The following is a 19,172-nucleotide window of genomic DNA, read 5'->3' on the forward strand; positions in this document are numbered from 1 at the left end:
TCAACTGTCAACCACAAGTGTCAACCACAACAGGCATAATGCCGGTGGTGAGGATTTTGTACTGAGTAGCCAGCTGGAGTTTACAGTGAAGTCTGAATTGTTGTATAGCTGGATTGCAAAGACTGTCATCTGTCTCTAGAGCATAGCCGTTTTAAACTACTTTAGGAAGCTTTCATTAAAATTGTATATACATTTATCTATTTTTTGATAAGCCCAAATTGAGATTGAGCACCTTATTGTTTGCAGAGGTTGTCCCAATATTTGTCTGCAAACGTGTCTTTCCCAACTACTGGCAAGCTGAGTCCTTGTTCAATTTTCTTCTGACCTTTGTTTGTCACCTTTAATAAAACCCCAACAGAAAAAGCCCCTCTTAGTACTACTCCAAGAACCGGGATCTCCAAAAAGAGATCAGGGACTGCAAAAAGGTTATTGTTCCAATGTCGTTGTCAGACATCAAAGCAGAGAGATTTGAGGCAATATAGCTGATGTGACTCTCTGGTGTACTATATGATGTAAGTCTGAAAGATGTAATTTCCTTTCAAAATCAGTATCCTGAAACCCAAAGCACAAAATAAATCAAACACACCTCACCTATTCTGTTAATTAGAATCCCGGCCTAATAGTCCATTAGGAATGTTATGATTTAGCGATGGTTATGGTGGAAATGGTTAGTTAACCCCTATATAATACATGTTTTTACTTAATTTTCCTGTTTTCAATTATTCTGTCATGTCAACCCTAGCCATTACTAAAGCCTGGGCTAATGGGCTACATTTGGCGTTCTTCTCAGGAGCTCTCAGGAGAACAGGAAAGAAGCAGGCCTGACGCGATTGGCTTAGTTAAACACGCATAAATCTGATTACGGTCCTAAAGGACATATAGTGGATAAACCAGTATAATATTTTACAGAATGGGACCCTGCGGAGCTTGGAATAAGTTTGGCAATGCTCTTATATATTTTCTCATAAAGCTACTTGTGTGAAGCCACCTCATGAGAAAAAAAAAAAAAAAAAAAAAAGCTAAAGAGGAATAGAAATAAAACCGAAATAACTCTCAGAAATATATTTCCATTTTTTTAATACACTAGCCATGTCTGACAAAGCATTAATTTAAAGTATCCCTGTCAATTTCAGCTATTAAGTTTGTACCAAAACATGTTTCCCGTTTTTTAACATTTTCTTTTCCCATTCCCACATTGCCCTGCTCTTCCTGTATCCTCTGCTATAAAATTGTTGTGTGCACTTCTTTAATTATTTCCCACACCTTTCCCTTGGCTTGGGTGTATTTTTGTTTTTCATGTTTAGGCTGTTTATCATATCTTCAGATTAAAATGCACATGCCTCTCTTTTATCATCATCAAGAAGTATTTCATCATCAAAATGAAGAGGTGAAGCATTAAAACTAATCTTTCTGTGTGGTCTGACTTGACATTGGCCTGCCTGAACAGTATCTTGAGTTGATTTGTGGCTGACTATAGATACTCTGAACATGGTCCGTTTGAACTGAGTCACACCAATGTCGGCAATAACGGTCTAGTTATCCTGTTGATCAAGATAAATTCTTTAAGTATACACCAGTGTATGCTGTTGAAATTAACACGAGGATGTCTCAATTTGAACTGCCCAGACTTGCATATACAAAGCCTTTTTAATGAATGGATCATACACTAAACCAAACCTGTTGTTTTTATCACTTCCGTGTCATCACTTGTGGTTGTTTGTGAAGGGCCTAACTTTTAGGATTCAGCCTGTGAAGAAAGAGTATGACAAATTATGTGGGTTGTTTTATGCATCTTTGGTTTGAAATTTGTCTTTTGTGATATAAAAATGTATCATAATAAATCATATTTCTTTTTAAAAGTGGCCATTGGATTCTTACAGCGTTTGTGGGGGTTGCCTTGTGATTTGTGCCTAATTTGAATGCAGGATTTTACAGCTCGCTAGATTTCAAATTGGAACTTGTCCAGGATAGGAATTGGGAATACAAACTGAACCCTTGACAGAGACCTCAGTGATGAGAAGTGTATTTATTTATTTATTTATTCATTCACACTTGCATGATCCAAATGTTTTTCTACCTGAAAATGAGTGTGTGTTTGAGGTTGTAACCGGCCTAGAAAGGGAATTAGTTTTATTTTCGGTGTCGCTTTCCATGTGTTTATTTTAACTGCCTTAAACAAGGTCTCACTTCTTGGCTTCTAGGTTCTTTGGCGAATGGCCAGTTAAATGGATCTGGACCAAAAGGGGGCCCATTGACAGGAAGCGATAAAGATGATGGATCCCGAGGGTCATCTCAAAGTACTGATGGCAGCAGTGACTACTCCGAGGATGGCCCCACCAGGAAGAGGTGAGCTCCAGATTGAAATTTGTTGGGGTTTTAAAAGTGTGCTGCGGTACAATGTTGCAATCTAAACAGTGGAAGCATCTGGAGGTATTTTTACACATCTTGCCAACCTTAACAACAACACAAATTAAAAAAGATATATGTATTTGAGTGAGTTAAAATGAAGTGGTGAGGATTTTGTACATTCACAGTAATCCCTTTGTGCAGTCTGTCTTTTTCATGGGTCGGGTGTAGCAACAGTGGATTATTACAACAGCAACAAAAATGTAAGGCTATAACCGCAAAGTGAATGTGGGCAGCCTTATCTGACAGGATACTTTCACAATAATGTCTATCGAGTTCAAGGGACTAAAGCAGAGATGCTGGAAAAGGCAGCATTATAGGATTTTCTTTTACTCCACAGTTCAAAATTGAAGATGTGTAATATGAAGAAATAATGTGGGTTTATTACTGCTGCACAGTATCGGGAGCTACATTTAGCAGTTAGCCTGGCAAATAACAGAAGGGTGCTATGATTGTAAATGGCAGGATATTAAAAATATTCACAATAATAAGGAAACGTATCTCTTTTAATATCAAACTTAGGAATCTAAGTCAGTCTTTTAAACCCCCTTCGTGGCGCCACCATATGTGATCGTTACATTCTTGGGTTGTTCAGGTCTTTGACTTTTCACAATAAAGGATAATTTGATTGCGTTCATTTCAATTAAACGGTGCTTCTGGGAATCTGTTTTACACCCTTCAGCTCGCTCCATCAAGCTGGACACTGCTGTGGAAAAGGAAGCCCTCGTTAAGAGAGAGAACTAGAAGAAAAATTAACTGCATTAAATGTATATATTAAAAGCTTTTTATGGATTATGAGTGCTGTAATTAGGACTAATTCTTAAAATGAAATCGTCCGGCGTTAGTGATTCTTAATTAGGCATTCATGAGATGTTTAATAAAATTTCAAATTAATAATTCACATAAAGTTAATACATTCAAGTACAATAAGCAATTACCCGTAGTCATGTAATTTGTAGCAGTGACTCGTAATCTGTAAATTGTAAATAATGTTGAGGGGGAAAATGAAAAACTTCTCTTTGATGCTAAATCTCAGCTGAGATAGCTACAGTAGTTGAGCTGAGAGGGAAAATACATGGAAGGCTTAGGAGCCAAATAAAAAGTGACTTATATGAGATTAGTTGAAAATGTGCTAACTTTCAATTGATGACATTTGTTTTGCTTCTGTTGATCTCAAGGATTGATAACAAGTGTATGAGGTTAGAAAGACACCCCTCCACAGTAATAAAGAAGGAAATTCATATTTTAACCAGTAAAGTTGTAATTTGGTTTCCTTTTTTCTTTTGAAGATGAGTTCAGTGATTTACTAAGGATCGTGTGACGTGATTTATTTGTGCTAGTGTTCCATAAGTAAAATATCTGTAAAGTGGGACTTTCTTAGATGTTTTTACTGCTCCCTGGATCCTTGTAGGAAAGTCCTGAAAAGTTTGTACCTCAGTGCCAGGAGTATAAGGAACAAGATGTTAGACCTAGAAGCCACAGTGCTGGTGTGTGACTATGATGTTGTAGGAGTGACAGAAACATGGCTTACAGAAAATGATGGGGATGAATACAAGTTGAAAGGATACAAACAGTTTATGAGAGTTGAACAAAATTGAAGAGGTGGTGGGGTTGCATTATATGTCAAAAATGACATGGAGGCAGAAGAACTCAAATTAGATCCCAGTAACAAAACAGAATCTTTGTGGGTTAAACTTTTGAATGAATGAGGTATGAGGCGGCACTTAGAATAGTTAGACTGGAGCACACTGGATACAGATTCAGTTGAAAATAATGGCTATATTTTAACAATATACTACTTGAGGCTCAGGAGAAATTTGTGCCAAAACTTAGCAAATTGAGGACCAAAAAATATTGGCCAAAATGGTTTAATAGAAAGAAAATGTTGTATAGCGCAGACAAAAGTGATAGAGAAACAAAATACAAAGAATATGTTGAACTGCAAAGAGATCTTAAGAAAGGGATCAGAAAAGCACAGATGGAAATAAAAAGAAACATAGCTCTTGGAGCTAAAACTAATGCAAAGAGCTTTTTTGATACTACAACAGCAAGAGATCAATAAAGGAGGAAGTTAAACCAAGGACAAAAATTGAAATATCTAGGAAAACAAACAAGATGTGGCAAATGTTCTAAATGAGTATTTCACAGAGGATTTTACAAAAGACAAAATGCATAACATGCCACAGGTTAACGATCAGTCCAGTCAAACTCTGAGAGATCAGGATAAATGAGGAGGAAGTACTAAAGGGACTAGCAGAATTAAAAACAAACAAATCATCTGGGCCAGATGGGATATTTCCAACAGTACTTAAAGAAATGAGGGACAATATTTATAGGCTGAAACTGAAATTTTCCAAATGACACTTAGAACAGGGGATGTGCCAACTGACTGGAAGACGGCAAATGTCATATCAATCCACAAGAAAGGGGACAAAACTGAGCCAGGAAATTACAGACCAATCAGTCTCACCTGCATTACTTGTGAAATGTTGGAAAAAACTATTAGAGGAGCATTTTAATGAAAACCATATTCTTGGAGACAGTCAACATGGGTTTAGACGAGGCAGATCATGTCTTACTAATTTATTAGAATGTTTTGAACATGCAACTGCAGCTGTAGATCAGGTGAAAGCATATGATATGATATACTTAGATTTCCAAAAAGCTTTTGATAAGGTTCCACACCAAAGACTGTTTCTCAAATTGGAAGCTGTAGGCATTCAGGGTAATGTAAATAGATGGAATATGAACTGGTTGATGTATAGGAAACAGAGGGTATTGATTAGAGGAGTTGTTTCTAACTGGAGTGAGGTTGTTAGTGGAGTTCCACAGGGATCAGTATTAGGGCCTTTGCATCGACCACATCAAACCAGAGGAGCTTTTCCAGATCTGCAGGTACACACGGACCCGGGGACACAAATGGAAATTGGGCTTCAAGGCATTCAAGATGGAAAACAGGAGACACTTCTTCACACAGAGAGTCGTCACAATCTGAACAAACTCCCCAGCGATGTGGCTGAAGCTGAAAATTTTGAAACATTTAAAAATAGACTGGATAGTATCCTTGGATCACTTAGTTATTAATGAACACCAGACAAGCACAATGAGTCTTGTTTGCAAACTTTGACACTGAAACTGTTACTGGTGCCTAATGAGAAGTTGCACGGCTGAGACTGTCCAGAGACACCATTGTAAAAGCCATCAACTGACACCATGTGGCTGTCTTTTGTGGGTGCTGTGATGATCAAACAGCGTGTTGAAAATTCTCCTTCATTGTCTCTCATTTGTTGCCGCCTCCTTGTGCTTTGTTTTAGGTTTTACAAAGCACGAAAGATGAATCTCCAATCCTAGTGGTGCTTTGACAGTTTATTTCCACCATTAGGGCCTCCCGGTCATAACTGATAGTGCAATCTGGCTTTAAACTTAAGTCCTCCTGATGGTAGTTAACCCTGCATTCTGGATGAAACTGTATCAGTGAGAAGATAGTCGCAAGCTGCTTGATTTGCTTCAGCAATGATATCACAGGCACTGTCAGTGAGAAAAGCCTGAACACATTCATAAATGTTTAGGTTAAGTTACTTGAACAGCTTGAACAGTTGGAATACCCCTGGTTGTGAATCCTACAGATTGGCCTCCAAATGTGCACCCTAGCAGAACACGACTACAAATACAAATACAATATTGTAATACATCGTGAAAGGGAATGGTTTCTAAAAAAAAAAAAAAAAATTAAATGTTACACAGGAAAAACAAGAGTAATAAAACATAATTTGGCCTATAGGCTTTCCTCAGGAAATGACTGTGGAGAGAAAACAAAGATGTATGAGAATTATACCTCCCCAGGGACCCTTCTTAGAACCTAGAATAAATAAATCTGTGTCTGTGTGAGTTTATGTACATACACACACACAAACACATTATATATGTGTGTGTATATATATATGTATATGTGTGTATATATATATATATATGTATATATGTGTGTGTATGTATGTGTATATGTGTGTATGTGTGTGTATATATATTTATATATACCCGTGAAGTGCGTTTGATCACTTTATGTGATGTTGGTCTAAATCAGTATTCATTGATTGAATGTATAATTTTGTCAATGCTCAAAGGACAGAATTACAATTTTGTCCACAGTGCATTGGGCAAAGGAAAAGGTTTGTCGATTTGCATTCTAGTAATTAATTTGGCCTTTAGTAACCAACATAAAACCAATGACCACTTCAAAGGGCGCCTTCTTCAAAGCTTGTTTTTGTTTTCTTTTTAAAGCTATACAGCTTTACATGGCAGTGAGGAGTTGCCCGGATGCTTAAACAGTTTTGTTGAGAGCATTATATTTCTGTATAATATTTGTTTTTGCCTTGCTCAATATCACATCCTTGTGATAGTTCTTCTTGCTTGGTTTTCATGACCATGGTCTCCTGAATACCTGGGGAAACTGACTTTTAGTTTGCCCTTCGGAATAACGTCCTCTTTCTATCTGATGGTTATGTCAATATAAACACTGTATAAACAATTTACACATAGCAGAGGGGCTTGGTGATGTTCAGACTACTAGCTTGGTTTTAGGCCTCCTTTCTGATGTCTTGTTTGACTGCCTGTTATAGAATTTTCCACTACTCTACCTGTAATTAGACACTGATTTGTAATATATGTAAACGAGTATTCAGTTTAAAGCCACTGGTCAATCAAAAAAAAAAAAAGAAAAAAAAAAGTGGCTTTGGATTATTTTTCCCATATTTGGCATAAATTAGTAGTGGAAAAGTAAAGGGCTGAAGAAAAATACCATGCTGTGAGCAAGTTAACTCCCACCATCTATCTCACAGTCATAGGCTTTATTATTTCCGTTCATCCCTGCCCCCACACCCCCATTAATGGTTTGAGTGCTTCTACAACAACAAAAAGGAAAACTAGTATCGTGTTTCCCACAGCCCCTTTTAATTAGTTGCCAGAAAGCTGTGGCTACGATAACAGACCTGCGTACTTTGAGAGGTTCTCAGGCTGTGTTGTGGTCCACATCAGACGGCGAGATGGAACCGGCCCGAGTTGCCTTTGTTTTCGGCCTATGGTGACTTGGAGGGCAGGTGCATGCTGCTGGCCAGAAGTAGCGGTCTGCAGGTGCACAGTTTGATTACTTCAAAAGTACATCAAAGCATTGGGAAGTGCCAAGAACAGTGCTTGAGACAGAGGATTCACTTATTTTCCCAAGGCTCAGAAAGTAGCTCAAGTATTGCTGACCGCGTTGAAGGAAAAAAGAAAAGGTTTGTTCACAGGTGCATTTATGGATGGGAGGGTTTGAGAAGCAGAAAGCTGAGGAATATGGCCTTGGAGATTGTGTCTAGCAGTATATGTGAATTTTATGAGCAAGAAAATGTATCTCCGTACCAGAAAACACCTTATCCTGCTTTTGATCTGAAAGGCATGCATCTTTTTGTTACATATTAAAAAAGCAAAAGAACCAAGTTGTGGATTCATTCAAGTTAGTCATAATTTGAACATTCCACCTTGTATACGTTTTGTTTATCGTTTGTTTGTTTTTTGAGCACTTGCATGATTGAATGGATTAATGTCATGTGTTCAGCAGAGTACACAAGTTGTGAAATTTCTAATTGTTTGGTGGCCTCATGGGTGTGTGCTTCTGACGAGATTAAAAAAAAAAAAAAAAAACACACTTCTTTCTTTCTTTCGTTTGTGTATGTCTACACAGATAAGTATGTGTACCGTGCTGGACACATTACTGCATTAGTGTCACTTGACTGCTTCATATGCTATCTTGCATTAAATATGTGTGCTTCCTTAGCTGAGGTGTTGGTGACCTAAACTTGAAATGTTAACATGCCAATTCTCTGTAAATGTGTATGTGTGTTATTTTATTCTCATATGGGTAGAAAGGAAGGTAATTTGCCTTCTGGGCTTTCCCCCATCCCACACGATAGCGTGAGACTTATTGCCACAGGTAGCCCAGCCTACACCTGCGGTTAACTGATTCATCGAACAGGAATGTTCTTCTTGTGGTTTCTTAGCCAATGGATTTGTTGGCTCTACCTACTTATCAGGTCAGTCAGGCTATTATTCCCCATTCCCCTTCTACCGGGGTGGGTGAGGCTATATTGCGAGATGGGTTTTCTTGCAGGCTTGGCCTTTGGCACCGCTTGAAAGGGGGTACAGGTGGCCCAAGGTGACACATGACAAAGCACTCCACTTAGGTCTATCGGCACATCAGATATCTGAGAGCTTTTGAGATTTGTGTGCTCAGCCTCAACAAAAGAACCCCCCCCCCCCCCTAAAAAAAAAAAAAAGACATCCTTTTTTACCAGAGTGTAATTGACTGCAGATATGTTTTCAATTTCAATAGACTGACTTTGATTTGGATGACTGGGAAATATGCAATGCCCCGAGGTTGATTAAATATGAATGGTTGATTACCTCTGCTGTTTTGAGCACTTCTGTAGGCCATTCAGCGCAGCCAGAGTCATAGTTTTATATAGGTGCTTTGTGATTTGGTAATTAAAATTTGATTGCCAAAATTATGCAAATATATAGGTATTTATTTACATATGTTATACATATTCACCTTTTGATTCATTGTGATAAATGACAAGACCAGAAAATAAATAAACCAAAATTAACTATTTTTCCTTTATCCACTGAATGAATACATTTTCAGATGACTATGTGTGTATTTGTTTTCAACTTATATTATATAGGCTAGTTCAAAGGGGAAAACAATATGTTAATGCTGTAAACCCATATTTTGACACTTAACCAAAAATATAATTTATCCTTTTAGTGTAGATAAATTGAACTTGTCAAACATAAATTATTTTGACAGTCTTTGGAGGGGTTTCAAATGCATGACAGTTTAATGGGCAGAATTAGATTGACTCAATTGCAGCACACACAGATCGATAAATAAGGGAGGGTTAATGGACAAAAAATAAATCTCTCGTTCAATCTCCAACTTTACTTTTATATTAAGTTAAAAAGGGGGACATCAGTTGACATGCCCAAAATCTGTAGGATCTATGGGAATAAAACAAAATCCTTATACTGGCCTTGACTGAATCAAAAGTTTGACCTACTGTTATATTGCAAAATACCGAATTGTACCCTGTCAAGTTTTTATATATAAGTGTACTCTGACAATACATTTATTATTTGTGATTCTTAGGTTGGTGAAAGTGTTGATTTGATCAAGGACTTTTATTTAATATTGTCGAATCCTCAAATAGCATTGAGGTAATGTAATGTCAACAAATGTTCAGTGTATTTTGTCTGCCACTATCACAGAATGCTGCACAACTGACTGTGTTGATTGCTGTAGTGCTTCAAGTAGGCATTCTGGCTCTATGTATTCCCTGAATAATTGCAAGCACACTGGAAATGTTTTTAGCACCTCAAGAGGGGACGGGAGGGGGAGTTTGACAAAAGAAACTGATTGTATTTCGGAGATAAGTTCATTTAAATATCTCCCCTGCTGTAGTGAACCTAGGCTGGAATGTGAACATGGCAAATGTTGGGCATATATTTGGAGTTTACTAGGTATAACTGCAAAACAAAGAGTAAAGCACTGTCCTTGATGTTGGACTGGGAGGTGAAAAGTAGAAGTTGGAGAAGTATAGTTACCTGCATGTGTTTGTGATCGAAATATTTTCTTTGTATTTTATAATGCATGGTCTTTCAGGCAGGGGCTGGTGGTATTAAATGACTAGCTAACAGGAGAGCATCTTATGGCCAGGGCCACTCTAGCAAGTACCTTAAAAGAAACTTGACAGACAGCTGCAGAAGAGGCTTTTATCAGGACAAACAAGCTTTTTTTTTTTTTTTTTTACACTTTTATCTTCCTTATTTATTTTAGATCTTTGATCTCACAACTTGCACAGATCTTAATGTGTGTTCAGTGTATTCGGTGTTTGTGAAAGCTTTATTTGCATTTTTTGTGGGTGGAACAGTGGTTGGCAGTGATGAAAACTGTTTAAATGTTGGTCTAGTGGATTGTAGATGTCTCTGGGAACCTGTCACACATTTGAGAGCATCGTTCTCTTAGGATATGTAAGCGGTGTTAAAAAAATAAAAATGTATTTAAATACAGCAGCTGTTGATAACCTTGGGGAGCAACGCATAGGTTCATGAATGATAGATGACTTTGGGGGCTGTTTTTTATTACATTTCTCAAAGTACTTCCTCTGAATCCCTTAAATGAGCATCTGAGTCAACCACTGCATTTTCCAACCTTAAGACTCTTTGAACTGTCCAAAAGAGCCCTCATAATGTCAGTCTCTGCCACAGTATTCTATTCTGCTACATAATAAGAGCTTGAGCACAAAGTGTATGGAAAGGGAGGTTAGGAATGTGATCATTGTCTATTAATGCTGGAATGTTAGACCTCACTCTTGAAAAATGGAGAACAGCAGACCAGAGGGATTAAGGATAGACACTGACTTTACTATACTTTACTGGGTCTAGCATCATTTTTCTTTTGTTTTAAATGGTCTTTAGCCGTGTCCCATGATGGCATCACTGTGGTAAGGCTAACAGCACTCTTTGCTTTTCCCTTGTCGTCCATCATCTAAGTACAGATCACAAGAAAGCCCCTTCTGGTCTCTTCTATGACGTACATCTACAGAAAGGGGCATGCACAGAACTGTTCAATATGATGGATAATGGTCTGGGAGAAGAAACTAAAACGATACATGGCACATTCTGTGTATTAATGTATTTTTATTGTCCCGTTGAGAACCATAGCATGGCACATTTTGTGTCAAAGTGTTTGCAGTCTTTCCATAAAGATAATGTCAAATGAGCTTGATTGCATTGGTAGGTCAGATGTTTGCCTTCCTTGTGTAGAGAACTGCTGAAGTGATGAGAAAAAGCAAACAGATTACATTTGGGAATATTAAGTGTAGAAAATAAGTCCTTTAAAAAGAGCAGAGAGGCTGCTTCATGGCTCAAAACGCTCAAAAGTTACAAACCTATAAGTCATTTACCTATATGTCACTTTATAGCAGTTGGTTATGGCCTGTTAATCATGGGCATTGAGAGATTGCTGTGCTTTGTTGAAGCTTGTAAACATTTTAAAGGGTAATTAGCCTCTGCAGTTTCCTGAATTTGAGCCTCCTCAAATATTTACTTGGTTTACACATTGGACGCTCAGCCATGGTGACAACAGGACAAGCTTCACCTGCAGGCCTGTCCCTGCATAGCTTAAGTAGTCTGAGGAGGTAGGGAGAGATAAGATTGGCAGTGTTGTTGGGTTTAAGACCTGGGTAAATGCATAGGCTTTCGGGGAGGCTTTAACAAATGGATAGCACCTAACTCTTAGTTTATATAGTGGATGAATACATTCCAAAAAAAGTGATTTCATCTAGATTCTTTGAGTTTCTGTAGTTTATTTTCTTGACAAATTGTCCCAGCTCAGGTTAATACTTCAGGCCAGACTCGGACCATGTAAGAGCTTTGACCCACCCAGAAATTTTAAAACAGTACTTACATTAGGTAGAATGAAGAATCCTTTATCAAACAAAATTTGCTGAGTGCTATTGTAGTGATTTGTTATTGGTGTGTGGGTGTGCAGAACCATGAAACTTTGAAATATTTTGTGCATTGGTGCTTTGGACATCTGTTTGATTTTTAGTTTTTAAATCCTTTAACAATGTTTACAATGGTATAAGTTTAGTCCGTTAGAAATGTTGGCCTTTTTTTACTCATGAATAGTATTTGGAGTTTTTAAGAATAATAGAGGCATTTGTTGTGCAGAGCATGAGGCTTTCTTTCAGTACACAAAATCTGTTCAAGATCTACTCGTGCACTCTGCTGCCACGGCTCATCTTCAGCTCAAGGCAGCTGTTATTTAAAAAGTGAGAATAACCTCTTCCTTATTTCCATCCATAGAAATTCCCTAATTTGCAATCGGTGGCAGATGTTGTTTTCATAATGGCAACAGACTGCTTTGCCTATAAAAGTATAGGATACAGCATCTCCAAAGCAGGAGCAAGGATGAATTCCCACTACACAGTATAGGATGCAGAAATGGGGAAGTGTTCCTACTACAGTATAATTCACTTTTCAATCTGCATTTTAATCTGCAGTATTTTGATCATCATTTGCATCTGAACCAAAGATTTAGCCACAGATTGAAACCATTATATGATATTTGTAACTACTACTTCACTTAGTAGTTTTTCGGAAACCGAAAAGCAGCCAACAAAACACTGTTTCAAATTAAATAAACGATACAAACAAAATACACTATTCCAATAATATAAATCATGAATCCACAAATCCACAACCTGGGGGGAACCACACATTACTAGATTATTAATTGCTACTAATTTATACGTTTATTTTTTCTGCTGCCGATTCATTGTCAGATTGTGTTATTGTAACTTATTTCCTCTCTTAAATCCACAGCCAAGAGTATGACGTCTTTCACTAAGCTGTATAAGAATGGGAATGCATACATATGTGATCTGTTGTATTCCTTTCCAAACCCAAGGTTCAGATTTGCTGCTTGATTCTGCGCTAGGTGCTTTGTACTTTTAGGCTTGTTACTGCTGAGATAAACTTTATTCCAACATGTGTTGCATCTGGAAGTGTTTAGGTTGGAAGAGGACTGCAAACGGGTGATTAGAACGAGATGGCAGCCATCCCTTAAACTGCTCCGTTACCCTTTGCACTTTCCAATGTGGAATGCCAGGGATAATTAAAAACATGCTTTTCCATTTGCATGCGCTTCGTGTCTTTTCTATATCAAGAAATGAGGAACCCCTTGACATGCTTACAAAAAATAATCACAAATACAGAATTGCATGCTGCACATATCTTGCAGCTGGTGTATGGTAATATAACCGATGCATACATCTTCATACAGCTGCAGAAACCCTTCAACATCTGGACAGGATGGAAGGTGGCACAGACTGACTAGAACTGTCAACTATGTCAGCCTCAACTTGGCTGAAATGAAACTCCGTCATTAATCTTCGGGGCAGTCGGTTCTGCTCCCGACAGACATGCAAATGAAAGACACTTGTATGGAACCGACTTGAGAAAATAAATCAAATTCCCTAAGCTGCTTTTTTTTTTTTCCTAGGATTGCTTTATACACAACAAAGTCATTTTGAGATACTGCCAACAATAGATGTGAACAGTTCTGTGGATCATTTTATAGGCTGGTTATGTTAAAAAAATAATAATAATAATAAAAATAATAAAATAAGAAAGACGTTTTACCATAATCACTCCTCTTTGTGCCTCAAGTGATTGGTGAAGTAATATTTTTATTTTGATATTGTGGCGTATGCTGTATTCTGGAGGCTTTGTATGTGAGGCTTGTGAATGGAGTGCTATGTGGTATACAAGGGGTGTGTGTCTTCCAGAGCATATTAAATTAAACCATGTAGTCATGCAGGCAACACATGGGCTGTGCTGTACATTGTAAAACTCTATTTCTGTATTTCATTGATTTTTTTATGGTGAGACAGTCAAAAGTTCACATCCCCCCTGTCCTAACTGCAGCCAACCAGCTGGAATCTTTAGAGGTTTCACTAAACTGAATCAGCCTTTGCCAAAAATAACTGATATCATTGATTAATCTAAATGCATCACTGAATAACATTATTTTAAATGCAGGATGTAAATATATATTCAATTGGTGGAAGTGCAGACATCTAGTGGGGGGGGGGGGCTTCATCCAGCAGTGGTTTGGTATAAGCTGATGTCGATGACACATATTAAAGATTTCCAGCACATTTAAAAATTACTTTTTAAACACTTTTGTTGAGTCTGGGGTGGCAGTAATAGTTGGTGGGGATTGGTAAACTTTAGCATTTGGTATGAATCCTGCATTTTCCAGACAGGAGGTCACCAGGCTTGTAAACAACAGAAGCCACAATACAAACATATCAAGTTTCAGGCTTATTAAAGTGCAGACAGCGTCTTTCTTTGCCGGTGAACTTGCCCTATGGCACTGCAACCCTCTACGCTCCTCACTTCCCATTCAGCCGTCCTGATAAAGAGACCTGAGACCGGCATGGGGATTACCAAAGATTCCAGTCAGTCAGGAATTTCTTTGATGCTGAAGAAGGCCCACACCGAGCTCTAAATAAAACATTGATGTTTACTGTTCCTGCCAATAGGGTTTTTGTTTGAGTAAACCCATCTTCCTTGTAGTCAGTTTGTGCTGTGTAAATTGCTGGAGGTTTTGAAGATGTTTTCGCTCCAAGCAAACAGGATATAATAGTCTGTGTTAATCATGTGGGATATCAGGTTTTGCGTGCCGTTTCTTTTGGCAGTGTACAGTCAGTGCAGGGTTTCAAATGGGGCTTTGCACTCAACAATCGCAAGTGTTGCCCACATCTCTGTTACCTTTCACAAGGTTCTTATGTTCTTGCAGCCTTTCAATTAGGACTGTGTTTTTTGCTGCTCATACACAGAAGAAATTCCAGATTCTAAAATGTATTTTGTAGGAGGTGGCTAAACACACTCTGGGCCTTAAACCGGTACATCTTTCTGAAGGGCAAAGTGTGTGTACTGATCACAGAAGTAGTATTTTAAGGATATAGGCCTAGAAGCTGTTCAGCACTGATCTCATTGGGTTACACTAGACTAGACTTTTACCCCTTTTCCACTGGCATATCTTATTAAAGAAATGAAGACGTCAAAGTTTAGGTGTTTTTTCTTAATATTGACTGCTTGTTAGGTGAAATTTAAGTTCCAGAAAAAACACTTTTTAATGTGACAAGGAGGACTGAAGGCAGACCCCTGATTACACACACATAGATCTTGATGAAGTGTACTGGCTAGATATGGTTGGCTTTGTAGCTTTATACTCTTTCAAGTTGCAAGACTCTTGAGTTTAATCAGGGAGAATCACAGTTTACTATTTTTGTTTATGTTAGTCTGGAAATAAAAGCATCCTGTGACTGATGCAAACTCTATAGCAAAAAAGATGGGCTTAATCTGAATCCATACAAGAGCTGCTGGAATTCAGTTTCTGCACTGACAAATTATGCCAAGTAAATCAAGGGAGAAGTCTGTACAGAACATGTTTGTAATGTAAATTGTTGGAGCTTGTGAGTAAGCCCTTTTTTATTTGGCTTAATGGTATTAAAGTGCATCAAATCACAGCTACTATAAGACAATGAGAATGGACTAATGCACAAGAGGAAAAAATAAAAACAGCCTTAGTTTTGTTTGTTTTAAACTAATATACAATGTAGTGTTTATTGAGCCCCCTGGAATTACATGAAATCTGTGTTCACTTGGTGCAGGAAAGTATTGGCCGCAGACATAATGTGGACACTGCCAAATTGAATGGAATTACTCCTTGGAGACGGATGTTAATGCTATGCAATTGCATGTTGCTTCCCACCCTTGTTGTTTAATTCATTTTTATTGCCATTGTCAATGGTATATGGGCATTGTATCCACTTGAAGGTGCTATAAATGCTGGCATCATGCTGAGCCTTCTTCTTTTGTCTTTGATAAATACATTATGGTAACAAGATCACTACCAGGTACCTGCAATGGTTGCATCCCCATTGTCCCCATGTTTTTCTTTTTTTAATTGAGTGTTCATAAATTATGCATAGTTGTTCTTGTTGATAAAAGCTCTTATTGTCAAAGGCCTTATATCCTGCCCATTTCAGTAGCAGGCAGGCAGTAGACTGCATGGGCTATTGTGCGATTCGAATGCCTGGGAGTATTACTGTGGGCTGGGGAAGGGCAGCCTGCTGCGTCATTGCTGGCGTATAAAAAAATAATAAAAAAATACAGCAACACTATCGTTGGAAATAGGCCGCTCGTCCTGCTTACGAGCACTGCCCTTGATAATGTCAAACTGTCCCTGAAGACGAGCAAATGGAGAGGTGTACGATATGATGTAAGATAGGTGATGACCTCCCTCTTTCTTCTTGTCATTTATGATTTTATTTAAACGGGGTTAGAGTGCCGGAGCAATGAATGATAAAGTGTTCTTTTCTGTTCTAGTAATTCCATGGCCGCCTCTGTGTCGATCTCATAAGTGTCTGTGCTTGAGTTTGTGGGGCAGGGGTCAGTGGGGCTGGTGGGCCTTAAAAATATAAGTAGGCCTACACCACAGTTCTGCGGGAGCCTTAATGGTCTCAGAAGAAAAAATAAATAAAAAAATACAATTTGCCTTTTCTTCATCAATTTCCAAGCTGGTGCAGCTGTTTTAGACACCACCCTTTGGCAGATATGATCATGTTTATATCATTCAGTTTCTTTTATCTTTTATAGTAAACGTGTTCAGTGCTCATCCAACAGGTTTTCTTTATGGAGCAGAGTTCTCTCTCAACAATGCATACCTTCATCGGTAAAAGGGGTAGAAAGGATATTGCAATCATCGCAGGCTCTTCTAGCTTTCCTCACTTATACAAAAGGGAGAAATAAAGGAATAAAAAAAACATCTACTTTGATAATTTGTTGAAAACCAGTCAAAATGTTTTTGTTGTATTCAAATCTGAAACAGGTGTGAACATGAGGTTTTTTTTTTTTATTCTGTGTAGTTTGATGTATTTTCAGCCTATGCAGATAGTATGACATGTAAAAAGTTTATTACTCCTTGTTAATGCTACAATGCTGTGTATCCGGATAAAACCGAAAAGGTCTTATGGCCATTTACAAAGGACTCTTTGACATTACACCTTCTCTACTGTTCGGAGATGGGCAAGGACAGAAGGATTAAATCACTCAGTGCTTGGCTAGATATTTTACAAGAGCAACTTTTTTTTTAATGAATTAAGCTTTGTATCTCGAGAAAATGCTTAATCTGTGATGCATAATATGAAAACAAGAGACATGCAAACTACATCCAGCCTATTGTTTTAGGTGGCTGTCAAATAATCATTTTTTGTTTTGTATAACTTAAGTTCTCTTCAATAGAGTAAAGATGGTTTCATGGACTTTTTGTTATAGTTTTAGGTACTTTAACTTTGGGAAGCAGGGTGCTACAAATAAAACCCAGGATGTATTAACTGCCCAATAAATGCAACTGGTCATCTGTATCTTTACTTGTCTAGACAGGGTCTTTAAACCCTGGTAGTCCCCCATCGTTTTATTGGTCCATTTCTTCTCTGAGCCACATCCAGACCAATTAAACCACTCTTTATATTTAATGAGCTCTGATGTTTAAAAGGTCCTTATTTAACACCCCACCCCACCAACCCCCTCCTATGAGGCTTTAAAAATAAGAAATATTAACTCAAACTGATTGCTAACATTTCCTTTTTCTTTTGGATAAGAGCCATATGGATAAAATTGCTTTCAACCCCAAACAATATTATCGGTTAAAAGGTTTTTACATATTCTCTATGTACTGCGGCCTGTTCCCCAAACCATTTACTTCCATGTGGTTTTTCGGCGTGTTTTACTCTTGCACTTCCTCTGATAGCTTTGAACTGCAGAGTCGAATTCCATAGCAGCTGCCATTTCATTCCAACAACCTTTGGATGATGTGGATGTAGCGTTTTATCCATTATTCAAAACATTGTTTGACATCACCATCAGTTGTTATACGGATTAAAAATGTAAACGCAGCTGTTATGTTCCTTTTAAAAAATGTATATATACAGATTACTGACATTGCACTATAGTATTTTTAATTTAGGTTCAGCTTAGTGATGGTTAACTTCTCCAGTAGTATGAATTCATCTTATTGCTATCTTACTATTGGCAAGACTTTCATATTGTAAATCGGTCTTTGGTTAAAACTGTTATTTTTCAATTTTTAGAGAAAAAACATGTCCAACCAACAAATTAACAGTTACTCGGCATGATTTCGAATTCACGTATTTCATTGGTGAGCCAGTATCCATTAACGAGAAATGTCTTAAGTGATATAACAACTCGTTGTCGAATCGATATGGATCCATGCGGTCTTGTGCCTAAGGCAATTGTTAACACTGTATTGTACTTACCAGTTTTTAATCCATTACCTAATAAATGGAGACCACCAGTCTGTTTTCACTTTTGTTTTAGGTATAATCTGAGCCCACAATACTTGTTTACGTATTCATATAAATATTCATTATGAATAATTTTGGGAAATTCGTTTTTTGCATTTGTCATAGAAAGCTATTTATATTTTAAAGGAATAATTAGAGGACAAACACATCAATATGTAATTTGTAAAACATTTTAGTTATTCAGTCGTGGTGTCTTCATAAGCCCATTTAAATTTTGAGTTTGTTTCGCAAAGACGCACTTTGAGGATGAATTGTCTTGTGAAATTAAGAAAAACAAAACACAAAACAAATTGGCAGCCATCTCTCTGCTTGATGTCTCCCCCTTACATTGGAGAATGATAGTCAGTTCAATACAATCATAAGGAATTTTAAATGATTTAATTCTGTTTAACTCTAACATTCTTTTAATCGGATGACATTTACAGAGTGTAAGCAGTTTTCTTTGTTTTTGTTTTTTCTGACTGGGATGTCGAGCACTGTCATCCCAAATTTCGTCTTTTTCCACTTTTGGCTGTTTTTAATATGAGGCTTCTTGTGAATATTTTGTCTTTGCTCAATAAGCTGAAGATTACCCCATTGTTGCCTTGGAAATAAATCCCTTGCATACGATTTTAACACAGTCTGACAAAGACAAGAACGCTTGTTTCAGACCAAACCTGTCTGAGGAGTGCAAATGTAGCCTACTCGCGTTTCAGCAAAGTTTTTAAGTTTGAGGAAAGTGTTTTTAAATCTGAATTCTGCTTTTGAGTTTAATGTGGTTTCATTAGATTTTTT

General features: G+C 37.6%; 1 protein-coding gene across 3 annotated transcripts in view; it reads left to right on the forward strand.

Annotated features, from left to right (window-relative positions):
* Window positions 1-19,172, forward strand: part of LOC136760464 (protein Jumonji) — a 139,622-nt gene that overhangs the window by 75,704 nt on the left and 44,746 nt on the right. For all 3 annotated transcript variants that reach the window (XM_066715873.1, XM_066715874.1, XM_066715875.1), the window contains exon 3: window positions 2,202-2,346. In XM_066715873.1, the coding sequence (XP_066571970.1) occupies window positions 2,202-2,346 (145 nt within the window). The remainder of the gene's footprint in view (window positions 1-2,201; window positions 2,347-19,172) is intronic.

This window comes from Amia ocellicauda, chromosome 10 (genome assembly GCF_036373705.1).
Source record: "Amia ocellicauda isolate fAmiCal2 chromosome 10, fAmiCal2.hap1, whole genome shotgun sequence".
Lineage (NCBI taxonomy): Eukaryota > Metazoa > Chordata > Actinopteri > Amiiformes > Amiidae > Amia > Amia ocellicauda.